The following is a 14508-nucleotide window of genomic DNA, read 5'->3' on the forward strand; positions in this document are numbered from 1 at the left end:
GAGATCCTACTGCCTTAAACAAGAGCAGGTTTTGGCCTGACACGCTGGAGCACAAACCAGATGGACCTGGATTTCAGATGCCTTTTTCACTGAGTACAACAGCTGTATCTAAAACTGGAGGATTCTGCCTGGCAACAAAATGAGAGCACTTAGACGTAGATCTTAATTAGTGAAATGAAATAAGTGCTCAAGGGCAAGATGTGTTTACAATACGAGCAGACAAAACTATGTACCATGCAATATTGACTGAACTAAATTAATTGAATGCTAAGCAGCTGGACCTCTGTTGCTAGTGTTTACATAATGTGCTTATAAATAGTGTTGTTCTCTTTTTAACTTTGTAAAGCAACTCAAACCAGAACAAACTTCCAGGATTATGGCTCAGACAGGGATAGCCATCTATTGTACAGCAGCTCCAGATGAGAAAGGAAACGAAGAGGTGAAAAGGGTGATTTGCATCGGACTTACAAACTCTACATAAAATGTGCTCCTGACAGCACTGCAAGTCACCTTAGTCTGGTTCACGTGAAGGTGTGGAAGTCCTCTGAGTCAGCAAAAGAGGTGACGGACTGAAACACTGGGCTTCCAGGAGGGGTCAGGCTTCTCTCAACATACTGAGGTATTTCATCCCATGTCAGGCACTCCCAGTTTGTGCTGCCAGGATTGCAGTAGAAACAATTTAGGGTCTGCATTTTGCTGCTCCTGAAGATGGATTTTTTCCCTCCTCATCAAATGAGGGGGGAATGAAGATAAAAAGAAAGAGGGGGGGGGGGGGGGGGGGGGGGGGGGAAGCAAGCAAACCTCACCAGAAAAGCTCAGGACCTTTGGTTCAACTTTCTGCAGATTAAGATACAGCTGGTATCCAGTATGAGTGTCCACTCAAAAGGAGAAGAAGAAAGGGAGAAGGAGAAAGTTCAAAACAGATTCAGGTAGAGGGCATCTCAGAACAAAAGCAAGATAAGACGACTGGGATTTCTGACACTTGCTACTGGAAAGAAACAACCCCTCTCTCCCCAGCTCCAATCTCTCAAGGACAGTCTGGTACCAGCAGCAAGTGAACGTGCATAAAAGGCAGGGAAACTGGGTTAATCTCCTCATGCACAAGCTCTGCCCTGATCACTGTTGACTAGCCTTTAGACAAGAAAATGGTGATGACAGAATTTTGCTGCTTTCAACCCCACAGGAGAAGAGGATTCAGGCAAAGAAGTGAGAAACATGGAAGCAGTTGAACAAACAGATCCACAGCAGCTGGAACTACCAAAGTAACTAAAGTAACATTTTAAACCTTCATGCTTCAGAGCCACTCAAACTAGATTATAAGATGAGAAAATAGCTAAAGATCTGTAGAAACTGATGTATAATGGCTGTGCTTATCAGGGCTGATGTGTTAGCAGTAGTTGTGGATCTGTACATGTTACACATACAGTTACGCAAGGGTCTAATCTGCACAAGAAGACAGTAGTCAGAAGCAGATACTGCACACTTGCTTTGTTAAAAAAGTTTAAAACCCAATATCGTTGCTGTTAATTTTGAGAGAACAGGTCATCAAAACATCTCAAATCCAAAGTTAAATCACTGGAACTGATCACTAAACATTTGCGTATAAGAGATCTCTGAGTTTTCAGTGACATTTTGGCCACTAAGTTCCTATGGGCAGGTTTCTTATTACTCCATAAAATGTGTGGGCATGAACAAGGTTTTCTAATCACACTTTAATTTACATGAATCACACAAAGATGTATAGAGTCAGAGGCTCTCAACATCAGGCTAAAAATCAGCACTCCAGTGATGAAGTAAAAATACGAGTTGTAAAGATTAAAGATATGAGACGAGCAAATCCGGCTGCAGTGGAACATGCCAGACCCTTAACTGCTGTACTGTCTCAGATCAAACATCTATCTCATCATCTTCCCTCTGGCAGTGACCAGTAACACTTATCTTATGAAGCTAGAACACAGCATAGGATATACATGCTGGTGTTTCCCCAGTAAACTCCTCCAGTTAGCGTTCTGTACTTGGCTACCTCAAGTCAGAAATAGTATCATTGATAACCTGGATGGATTTTTATTCTGTGAGTATGTGATAGCTTCTGAACAAGCGTAAATTTCTGACACATCACCTTGTACACTGTTTATATTGTATTTCCCTTTATTTCTTTCAAACTAGCTACTATACATAGGATTTGTTGCTTTCTTCATCTGGAAGTGTGAGGGACTGTGATTTAACATGTCCTGTTCAAGCTCACCATGCAACTTGGGATTTTTGATAGTATTTTATTAATTTTATTTATTGTGATTTTAGACTTTTGTCCTAACTTTCCCTCAGCCATCTTACCTCCAGGCTAAAGAATGATGCACGACTCAGTCAGTCCTTCCTTCAATGGAAGCAAGTTTATCCTTAATTATCTCCATGGCCCTTCTTTGTAGCCAACTTAATACAGCTATTTTGGGGAAAGAGAGAAAACTGCATATAATAGTCAAGAAATAGCACAACATGAACTGGAAAGCATATGAAAATGCAAATGAAGAACTTTGCATTAGCTCTCCTTTCCTTTCCTAATAATTCCTTGGTTTGTTTTTTTATAGATAATGAGAATGAAACTCTTACAAATGCACAGGAAAAAAAATTAAAATACAAGTATGCCTTATAAGAGGCTCTTGCACACGAAAGCCATACTAGATAAAACATACTAACGTGTATTTCTGATTGTGCACTGCATTATATTTATTTTAGGCTTGGTATGTCCTTTGACATCACTGGTATAATCCAGTAAAAAGAGACAAATAAACCAGTAAGGCATTTTCAGTAGAAGTCTGACTACTTATCCAGAAATCTTCAGTGTTTACATCTGTTGAGACTACAGTGGTACTGAGAAGTCCTGCTGTGTTAGCCATTAAGGAGATATTAAGAAAAACCAAACAATTCTTCTCCCAAAGGATTTTCAACCTTGTATTCTCACTGGCAAATGAGATTTAAAAAGTTAGAGGGGCAGAAAATGATAACAAGTAATAATGTACCAATATTAAAGGTATTTGCACAGTAAGGCAAGGTTATCATTCACTCTCTGAACTAGTTTAGGGTGTTGCAAGAGTGACTTTATGCTGTAATAACGTTTATTTTCTGTTTCTAATGGCTAGGAAGTGATGTCTCCAACTGGGATGGAACAGATTGCCCCATATGCTAGTTTATTTTTATTTGAGAAACCTTCTTAAATAACTGACAATTTATAGTACTCCAGCAGTCTAACCAAGTTTTCATTTGGGTCAGTATTGCTTAGGCTAAATTCTGACTCATAACCCCAGTTACAATCCGCCATCTGCCTATAGAAAGTATTTCTCAGTGAAAAAAAAGTCACTTATAGATACAAACACCCACTTGAACACAGGTGGCAGGGAGCCTTTTCGAGCACTTCTATCACTGTAATGTTAACGGATGACATTGCTTTGCAAAACACCTCTTCAGAGCTGCAGTGTCCCTTTCACATGTTGGGTTTAAGTTGAAATAGTACAGTCAATTTACCACTGTAAGGGTCACCTCAGTGGTGTGTGGAAGAAATGCTTTAGCTCCCTGTTTGAATAGTTGGAGGAATAATAACTGCGCTAAACAAGAAAAGTGGTGTTGTAAGAATACATTCAGCAACAAAGACTAAATTGTAAGGAAAGGGACAATCCAGTAGTGATGGAAGAGAGTTGGGTTCCAGCCTCATGTCCTTACACAAGGCTAAATGATCTCTTGAAATGCCTTATTTAGATTCAGATCCCTAAGGCAGAGACCCTGTTGCTGGTGTTTCAGAGCGGCCTACCCTGGTGAATCAGAAGGAAAATGGGGCTCCATTTGGACATCTCTGTGGAATTGGTAATAATAGTAGAACCATTACTTTATTTATTAAGTTAGTGTAATACAGATCTTTATTTATCCCAGAGGTATTTGAGAAAGTAAGTGCTGCAGTGGAAAATAAAACAACCTGGTGACATTAAGATCTAATAGACTATTAACTTCAGCTATATCACAATGTCAGCAACATTTCAAAAATACATTTTTCTATGAACAGCAAGGTTTATACATAACCTATTTCTTGCCGTGCTTGAATCTAGTTACTTTTTAGATATATAGTACTTCTGCCTAAATGTTCTCACTGAAAATCTCAGCTGCTGATCTAAAGGAAAAAAAAAAAAAAAAAAAGTGTTGGCACATCAAGGACTATATTTCTAGACGTTATTTTCTAGGAAACAAAAGCTTGATATCTCAAGATGGGCATTTAAACATATTTTAATGGTTTTGAAGCCAGAAGAGTCTAGCAAGTAAACAAAGGCTTAAATAGATCTAATAATTTACACGAGACCTGTATTAATTAAAAATCTTAGTGATGGCTTATTATTTAGATCAACAAAATCACACGCAGCAATCCTGGGAAAACTGTTCGATTAAGGGGGCTAGACTGCTAGGGCTCTAGCCCAGAAATCAGGCCATGTTTGCACCAGGAATATCGAGCAGCTACGTTTAAGGCCCGCCGCAGCCTCAGCCTCCGCGGGGAGCGCACCGCGACACACAGCCGCCCACCGCCTAGCCGCGACCCGGCGCGCATCACCGCCCGGGAACGCGGCTCTCCGCAGGCGCGGCCCAATCGCTGCCCTGGCCGGACTCGGCAACAGGCGAGACCCCTTCGGGCCGGCAGGGTCGGGCCGGCAGCGTCGGGGCGGCAGGGTCGGGGCGGCGGGCCTGGCTGCCCTCGGGCCGCTCCCGCCAAGGGGCAACGGCCGCGCCGCGGCGGGGGCGCTGCGCGGGACCGGCCGCCGCCGCGGAGCGCGGGCGCCCCCTGGTGGGCGTCGGGCGAGGGGCCAGGGGAGCGCGGCGGGAGCTCGGCCACAGGCGGGCCCGCGCCCTCAACCTGGTTCTGGCTTTGGGGGAACGGGCATAACTGAGATTAACTCGTGTCACTAAACCAGTTAAATATCATTAATGTCTTAGATACTTGGGGAAGGAATTCTAGACTTCTGCGGTTGAAGTTGCAACCACTCTTGACAGCTTTTATGAACATACTCAAAATATTTCATGTTCCCAGTATGTGACTTCTATGAAATTTGTGTTCAGACATCACCATCCAGTTGTAAGCACTGCTCTTTCTGTCACAAAAGCAGAGGCATCCCTTTAAAGCAGTGACACGGATATGTACCCAGAGGGAAAAAGATCACATGGGAAAAAAGCTGCGGAGGGAATACCTGGGCAGTACAGATAAGTTCAGTGAATAAATCAGCGTGTTGGAGCTGGCCACTGCACAGACTAGGCGTGCTTTTTCCATCACGGAAATAGCTTTTTTCCATTGTAAATGTTAAAGGCATATGCTGCCAAAAATGAGGGTTTATCACTACCTGCTAGCCAGAAGCTAGTGCTGCTCCACACTGAATGTTTCTTAATTTACATGGTTACTTCTCTCACTTAAAGGTACTACACACTTCAAAAAGTAGTGATCTGTCCTCTGCTAACCCTGTTCAGAGCTGAGATCAGTTCCAGTCTTTATACCACAGCCAACTGTGGTCCTCTCAAGTTTGGAAAGCAAAAAGCAATGTCAACGCCTGTGAACATGCGGGCTTCTGAGGCCTGCGCCTGTGAGCCATCGTCAGCCGTGAAAGCAGTGCCTCTCACACACCTAGAACAACGTGCAAAGCACATAATGAAGGGCATCACACAACAAAAATCATATCACATCAGGGAATGGACTGCCTGGGGAGAGTTTACACACCTCGTTAGTGTCTAGCAGAGTTATTACAATGACTGTCAAAGAAATCACGATTGTACTGAGGTTTTCTCTAGACAAAACCGCAGGAAGATGTTCTTGCTCAATTACTCTTCTAAAAAGAGCGCTAACAAATGTGAATGCTCCTAGTCCTTTCTCATAATTTCCCTCATCTTTAACCAGACTAAATTCAAGGAACCTATCAGCATATTAGGAACAGCGGTAGCTCACACTAGATCCATTTTTTGAAGCATTTGGAAGTCTTTTTTAAATCTGTAAAGGTTAAAGACATGGCTTGCCAGCAATGATGGTTTGTTATCATCTGAAATCTTCCATGCCAGGTTCTTGCTTTTGGTCAGTTGACTTTATAACCTTGTAGTTCAACTTTTCATTTAGTAGCCAAAATCAAAGAAACCTTTTCAAGGCTAGTGAAAAGTACATTGGCTTACATTCCGAAACTCCCATAATCTGCTTTTGCAAAGGTCCAGCATCACCACACACTGTACATGTGCAATCCTTTTGTGGGAAGTTGTGCCTGTTTTCTTTTTAAGATCTGCCCTGTGATATCCCAGGTGTTTATTTGGAATCATTATGGTTTAACAAGTAAATCTACAATAATTCACCTTCAGGGAAGGGAATTTTATTTGCAATAAGGTGCCCAAACTATTCCCTCTTTTGTCAAGAAGGTAGAGGAAGTTCAGAGAGGCTGGCAGAGACTGCCTAAAGAGAGAGCAAATAAAGTCATGACTTGCTGAGAACTGGAGACGGCTCCTCTCTCTGCCCTGGCTCCCAGCATACACCGGTGGAGGAAGCAGCACGATCAGAGCAAAATTGGAGGGAAGGGTGTGAAAAGGACCCCAGGTGATGATGGCACAGAACAGAAGAATCAGGTTCACCATTTTTTTCCAAACCCTAAAGCACAATCCAGGATTCTCACATCTAAACTTTCACCTGTGACTTTGCAGCAAATACTTATGCAACATCTAGGTAGTGCTGCACCTTTCTTTTTTATTCTAGCCCCTACAGACAATAGCTATGAGTGTTACCTCATGTCAAGGATATCTGTGTGGTACCAAGTCTACACATGATCAATATCATTTCAGTATGAGATGACAGTTTACCTTTTCTTCTCTTTGCTCCATCTTTTTTAAAACGGGAAAAAATTCAAGGGAGATTTTTTTATAAAACAGATTTACAAGAAAATGAAGTTAACATTTTTTTGACAATCTTAATCTTGGCCTTTCAAACAGACTTAACAGTCTTCATTCCCTTTTTCAATCATTCTGTGTTACACCCTACATGTAGCTCATGTTGGCCCCATGGTTTGTGTGCAATTCTTTTAAACCAGCTACTGAAGTCCCACTACCAAGCAGCTACCTCGACCTTTTGCATGAAAAGCTTTTGGCTTCTCCCTGGAAGGAAGGAAAACCAGCCATGCAGAGAGCCCTGTGTGACAGTCCTAGGATGGTTCATTTCAAAAAAGTTATCATAAGTAATGGGAAGCACAGTTTTAAGGAAACAGCAGCAATTCACTTTACACAGGTTAGTGCGGTTTCAGGAGCAATTCAGACAGCAAACCATGGCACTGAGCTGTTCACAAATAAGATACGTGAACACTTAACCTTGTTCAACCTGTCGCTGTGTGTTTGCATCAAAAGATAGCTGTTCAATAACTGCAGACTTTCCGAGCAGTCCCCTGAGCCTGGCAGCAAGTTGTGAGAACTTCTCTGTCACCGGGGAAACTAGCTCTATGGACCCATTCTGCATGTGGTCAGCTTTCCAGAGATGAGGCTATTACCAGGCACTATCATAGGCAAAGACATCTCAAGATCAATTTCCCTAGCTAGAAATTGCATTACTACTGCATATGAAAGGACAAGTTCCTAACACTGTAGAGGCTTCTGATGCTACGGTTGGTTCAGCTGGCAAAACCACTGTCAAGTTTTCTAAAACTCTGAGTTCAAACATATGCTTTTATTTGATCTGTGCTATATGATTTAAATCTGTTTAAATCTAACACCTGAGGGAAAAGTCAAAAATAGATGAGATGTTGTTCTTTCCTTTGGTAGATATCTGGAGAAAGTAGTAAAATGCAGTAAATTGGAACCAGTTTAAATATTACTTCCAAAATGTCATAAATTATGAGGGGCTTTTTTGAAACTCAGTCACTATTGAGTTTCATCAAATTATTTTTGAAAATTGTAACAATAATGTTAACATTCAAAATGGCAAATTAATTTTTAATTAAATGATAAATAATCAACATTGCTGTTAAAGGGAAAGAGAAGAAACATGTTAGTTCTGAAGTTGATAGGAAATAGTTCTGTGATAACAGAAGATCAAAGATGGCTGGTCTAATTAAAATATAAAATGTTGCATGAATATCAAAGGGATACCTACATCTCCGACAGACATTGTCAGGTAATAGTACAGGCACCTGAATTCTTCTAGAATCATCTTTGCCTCCACTGGCTCCAAACTCTGTATTTTGTCACAGCCTGCATAGGAAATCAAATGCAAAGCTGAGAACAGAACCTGGTACTTACTGTCAGAGCTCCTCCTAGAGAGTTTAAAAGTTTTGCTGATGTTATATCAGTCTATTGGTTTAAGTGACCAACTCAAGCCTGAATGAAAAGTAGTAGTGTTAGAGCTAGGTAAAAATTGATCTTTAATCTTAAATTCTGTCCTGTTTGTTGTCTTCTCCCTTTCCATACCTAGAAGCTTCCCCTGGGTATGGACAAGGCTACATGGCTTCTGTATAACAGAAATGTCACACAGCAGAAGGCTGAATTCCTGATTAACGGCAGCTCCTTCCGCTTTGACCACAACTATTTAAGCCAAGTAATAAAACAAAGAGAAAAAACAATAATCAAATTGTGCCTCTGTTTCAGATGGATACACTACTGATGATATTGAATTTTACTGGAATGGAGGAGAGTCAGCAGTAACAGGAGTTAATAACATCGAGCTCCCACAATTTTCTATTGTTGATTACAAGATGGTATCAAAGAGAGTGGAATTTACAACAGGTAAGCACCGGCTAGTTAAAAAAGTTCCCCCCTCTTCCCCAGCCCAGAAATATCAATGTCTAACTTTTGTTAGGCATTAGTCATTATATGACTTCTTTCTTTCAGGAGCATATCCTCGATTATCACTTAGCTTCCGGCTTAAAAGAAATATTGGATACTTCATTTTGCAAACCTATATGCCTTCCACGCTGATCACAATTCTGTCATGGGTATCCTTTTGGATCAATTATGATGCCTCTGCAGCCAGGGTTGCTCTAGGTAACTTCTTTTCAAAATCACTGACCTATATAGATACTTGTTGCCTTTGAATACGGTAGCACCAAATCCATACAGCTGATTGCAGCAGCATTTATCGTGATCTAACACATGCAGCGTAGGGTCTTTGCTGTTAGGCAGGCAGGCAGGTGTCAGGTGTCACCTTGCCTACATCTGAAGTTCTTGCTCTGCAGTTAGGTTGGTACCCTGACTGACTTGCAGTTGCCATAATGGTCTTTGGATTAGGCCAAAAGTATCTTGCTTCCAAACTAGCATAAAGGTCTAATTTGGCTATCCAAGGATATCTACACTGTGCTGCATCAACATTTCATTGATGTTAAAAAGCATCCTCTCTGGCCACATATGTGGCTGGAATGAATACTCAAGATCCCTCTGACATCAGGGGACATATACCAGTTTACACCTAAAAAGCCTGTTTTGCCTACGTAGTTGGTTATTTCCCATGCCATGTTCCTTCTTACACTTTCCATAAGAACCAAGATCTTCTGCTGCCATCTGTGCTTTAAGGCAGATGTTTTTCAAATGCTAATGACAGAAAGCCATTATGTCCCATCTCTATTTTGCACCACCTCTGTAAATTCAATTCATTACACCTGTGCCTAGAGCTATTATCTAGATGCATTAATGACCTGTGGTTAAAGCAGACTAAAAATCATTTCATCCAGCTAAAACAAAATGCAAAAAAGAAAAAAAGTAAAGAAAAAAAATCATGCAGTGATGGATAACACAATGAGATGAAAATGTTTTGTTGCAAGCATCCCTTTAACAGGAAAAGCTGTTTTGGTACAAACATACATGTCACTCTCATCATCAAAAACCATTACTTTATCATAAAGCTTCCCTTTCTCCTTTCAATCCTCTGTTTTCAGTCAAAAGCTAGATAGTTATTCCAGTTCCCCAGAACAATGCAAGCCACCCTATGGGGTCAAGAATGTCTACTGCTGTAAATAAAATGAGAAGCATTTCCTCACCTAGAAAGAACAGTGATTAACAATTTGCTACCAAGGTCAGCTAACACCATGTTCCCAAGTAGAGTTATTGTAAAAATTAAGGCAAGATGTAACAAGACAGTGTGGGCTTTTGAAGGCTATTTCATTGACCCTCTGTTGCTTGGAAAGTCAAGGAAGGTGTATCAGCTGGCCTGCAAGGGTATCTTCCTTTCCAGTCCTGCAAAACACATTCCCTTGGCTGTTAAGAATCTGATCACATAATTAAGCCATCTGCATAAGTGCATGGTAGCTGGGCAATGCTGCTATTACGCCTCTCATGCTCAAATCTCCTTCCCTGTCTTGTTAGTCAATGTCTTTTTCTTCCTTTCACAGGAATCACAACTGTGTTGACCATGACCACTATCAGCACCCACCTCAGGGAGACCTTGCCAAAGATTCCCTACGTCAAGGCAATAGATATTTACCTGATGGGATGCTTTGTGTTTGTGTTCTTGGCCTTGCTGGAATATGCCTTTGTAAACTACATATTCTTTGGGAAAGGACCCCAACGTCAGAAAAAGGCAGCAGGCAGGACAGGACATGCTACAGGCGAGAAGAGCAGATTGGAGACAAATAGAGTCCAGGTAAAACGTCCAAGCTAACTTTTCAGTTTGTTTTTTTAAAGGTTTGTTTAACTAAGAAACATTATTTCTACTGTGACTGTTGATGTATACAATGACAGAGATAAATGCAGTTTGAACACATATGCAAAAGCATTTAAGGTTGTCTCGAGAAAAATCGTATTTCAAGGAGATTACAGCAACATACGTTTTGTTCCATCTTCAACTGAAAACAGAGTAAGAAACTATAGAAAATGCAAATGAATATTCAGAACAAGCATTTCTTTGCAGCACAAAAGAAACACAAAGTTAAATATTTACCATTTCACCACAGAAGAAATACAAGGAGTACAAGGAAGTTAAATATTTACCATTTCAACTGTATATTTCTTTGCTATAGAATGTGGTATAGAAGAAATGTTTATTATATAGTTCCTCTTTATACACAGAAACTTCTCCAAAAATAGAAAGCAAAGACAGAAACTGTTGCTTCAGTGAGTCTTGAATGAAGCCCACACCACTGAGCTTTCAGGAACACAAGGGGGATGCTGCTAGTTTATAACAGCTTTCACAGCTGTTCAGATTTTTCCCCTGGGCTCAATTCAAGCAGACCACAGCTACCCCCTCTTAAAAAACAAGCCAGACAAACTCCAGGAATTAATACTATGGACATTTTTTAAATAGGGAATAGTTTAATTTAGCAGTACATCACTGAGCACTTACAAACTTCTATAAACCTATTCCATTTTTGTCAATTTTTCAGAAATAAACATTTCCATCAGGTGTATTTGGCCCAGTCTGACTCAGAGGAAAATGCATATCCTAATGAGCCAAAAATTTTCTTCTGTTCTCTGCTTTTCTTACAATATATTACATCCAAGTATTATAGAGATATTACCCAGGCTGTCCCATAAACTTCTGTACTCCTGTGGCCTGAGGTGATAACACAAAACTGGACAAAATTGTATTGGAGCCCTCTGTTCAGCTTGAAGAAAGACCGATGCATAAAATTATAACAGGTAAGACTTTAGCTTGATGGATGGTTGCGATTTCATGTACATATCAGGAAGTTCATTTCAGAAACTCTGTGGTATTTTATTAGTTCTAGAGTTGTGTATCTTTTGTCCCAGCAGCCATACCACTACAGCTAAACATCATTAACAGAGTCGGCGTGTCCTCAGCCTCAGTGAATTCATGAGCCCATTAAAAGTCCTTACCTGCTGTCCCAATGTGTAGGAGATGCTTTATTACAGTGGGTGCACAAATTCAGTTCAGGGTTTCAGCAGTCTCCAAGGTCCCACAAAGTATTGTCTTCCACAGAGCAGAGGAGATAAGCTGCCCCATTACAGATTGCTGTGCACGGACACTGTCTATCCATTTCTGTGGAAGATAAGGAAGGGAAAATCCCAACGAAACCCACAAACTCTGACAAGCCACCTCAACAGCTTCTGAGATAACCCAGCCTAGGTGAGAAGAAGCACAGCAAGGGTTCATGATGAAGAAGGAAGCAACACTTCTTCAGAGGTCAGCCTTGGCTACATGGGCCTCAGTGCACTGAACTAAGTAAAGGATGAGAAAGTGTAAAGGATGAGAGTCCAGGTAAGCTTTTTTTCCTACATATTTGGAGAGTTTGTTTAACTAACAAAAAGCCCTAACACCACTAAAAGCTTTTGTCTAAATGTTATACTGGCAAAGATTAAACTGACACCAGTACTCAGAATGAGATGGAAAGTATTTACAACCACACCTGAACTTTTCAGAGCACCACATGCATACACCAGCATTTTTCTGACAGAAGACAGAAGGCATACATGCTTTGTACCAGGATTTGTAAGTGTTCACACTTAAGACTGCAATTCCATTCTGAGACTGAGAATGCTTTAAGTGGACAGACCACTTTCTGACTGTACAGTGAAGGTTTGTGATTTTAGATACATATATATACACACAAACACACACATGTGAATGGATATCATTAGATTTTGTTATCCCACTGGAGATACATTCAAGTGGGACCTTGTGAACATTCATTTTACTCAGCATGGAAATGCTGATGTCCAACAGCCATATTTCTGTCTTTGGCAGGAAGAGTGCACATGACCAGAGCACTGAGACACAGCAAGGTTATGTGACCTCTAGTGAAGACAGCTCCCAGCCCCGTTCCATCATGTTTTGAGATTTTTCACTAGTATTATGATGTCTGTACCAGAACAGGGGAAAGGGTTTTTGGAGCACAAAAGAAGTACAGCTGTAAGTATATACAACTATAGGATATTTTTTCCATTTTACTCTTCACCCATAGCACTTATCCATACAGAGACCTATAAGCAATAGAAGATATGTAACAGTGCTTCCTTTCTTTGTGCCAGGTGAAGATATTGTTCATTCCCATCTGACATATGATGCCCACGACTAAATGAGTTCAAATTCCTTCACCAGACAACAAAAACGTTACATATGTGAGCAACACTCAGCAAACTGACCATGATATTAACGCAGTATAGAGAAGATCATATGGAAAATGAAGCCATACTGATACTGCTGTTTCATATGTGGCTGTTCCTTGCTCTACAGACTGAAGAAGGTGGAAATAAAGCCTCTCCAGTTTCACAGTTTATGCCATTTTCAATTTTAATATGCAAAAAAATACCAATTTGTAGTAAACAATCTTTCCCTTTCTCTGAATAAAGGATCAAGACTGTTTGTACCTCCCTGTCCATTTATCAAAGCTAGTTGTCACAGAGGAAACCACCATAAATTCTGGATAATTTATGGATAAATAAGACAAACCATCCAACAAGAAAATATTTACATAGTCTATGCATGCAACTGCTTCTGTTTCCACAGACAATTATAATGTGAATAATTACACAGAAGATGTCTCAAGCATCAAAAAGAGGTAGGATGCAATCATAATGTGAGTGGGAAAAGGTCTGAGACATCAAAGGGTTCATAAATGGCAACACAAGGCAGGTGATAGATGGTCTCTTGCTCCCCAGTTCTGCACAGCATCACACCTTCCTTTCAAACTGCAGTCTCCAAGGAAAACATACAATTTCTCGATACAGTGGCTACTGGAAGGAGAAAAAGGAGGGAGCACATAACTACACAATTAACTCAAACCTTCAAGTAAATCCGCACCTGAATAAGTATATCCCTGCTAAGCATAACCTGTTTCTTTGCAGATCAGACTGTGATAACACTACTGTATTTGTTCCAACAAGACAGCTCGTATGAGTAACATGGCCCTGAATCTTTCATCTTAAGAGAAAGACAAAATAGTTTTGTATTGAGACAAAATAAAAGTTCTTACCTTTTATCTCCCAACAGTTAACATAAAGAAAGTAGGTAGGTAAAAACTCATTCCAGACAGCACTAAGCATTTGACACCTGTTCTCTGTCAAGGAATACCAATATGCTCTTCCTCTAGAACTGTCTGATTATGTTTTATGTGGTCAACATAGGATCGTTGTTTTGGAGGTTTTTATTACTTTATCTGTTTTACATTACAATATCATTTGATGCTCCTAAGCAGGAAACTCATTTTCTAAGTAAACATACAAGCCAGATTATTATTTCTTTTTATGATATTTCTTGAACACACATCAAGGCTTTTCCATCACTGATGAAGATTCATATATATGTACCTGTGCTGATTTAGGCTTTAGGTAGTTCCAGTGCAAATGGAGAATTAAAAATCTATAAACACAATATAGATAGACTCTCAATATAGATACAAATGTCCTTACAAGAAGCATCACCACATATATGCATCTGAAGAATATTTAAACTTTGATAATTATACCCTCTGACTAACACAATGTCAGATTTAGATGCTTTGAGATTCTCCTCACATATTCTTCATGATATGTTCAAAGGACAAAAATATAACAATTCTTCAGCTTTCTACAACTTTGGGC

At 40.3% G+C, this 14508-nt stretch overlaps 1 protein-coding gene and 1 long non-coding RNA gene across 7 annotated transcripts in view; both read left to right on the plus strand.

Moving 5' to 3' along the window:
* The window catches only part of GABRB1 (gamma-aminobutyric acid type A receptor subunit beta1), a 143538-nt gene that overhangs the window by 125342 nt on the left and 3688 nt on the right, over positions 1 to 14508 (plus strand). For 4 of the 6 annotated variants that reach the window (XM_074904735.1, XM_074904737.1, XM_074904739.1 and 1 more), the window contains 3 exons: positions 8626 to 8763; positions 8869 to 9021; positions 10362 to 10612. In XM_074904735.1, the coding sequence (XP_074760836.1) occupies positions 8626 to 8763; positions 8869 to 9021; positions 10362 to 10612 (542 nt within the window). Of the gene's footprint in view, positions 1 to 8625; positions 8764 to 8868; positions 9022 to 10361; positions 10613 to 11351; positions 11399 to 14508 lie in introns of those variants that run through there. The other 2 variants (XM_074904740.1, XM_074904736.1) reach the window with 2 other exon arrangements.
* Positions 11559 to 13295, plus strand: LOC141960076 (uncharacterized). Its single transcript, XR_012633545.1, has 3 exons — positions 11559 to 12187; positions 12674 to 12838; positions 12958 to 13295. It is a non-coding gene; the product is annotated as an uncharacterized LOC141960076 (long non-coding RNA).

This window comes from Athene noctua, chromosome 4 (assembly GCF_965140245.1).
Source record: "Athene noctua chromosome 4, bAthNoc1.hap1.1, whole genome shotgun sequence".
NCBI lineage: Eukaryota > Metazoa > Chordata > Aves > Strigiformes > Strigidae > Athene > Athene noctua.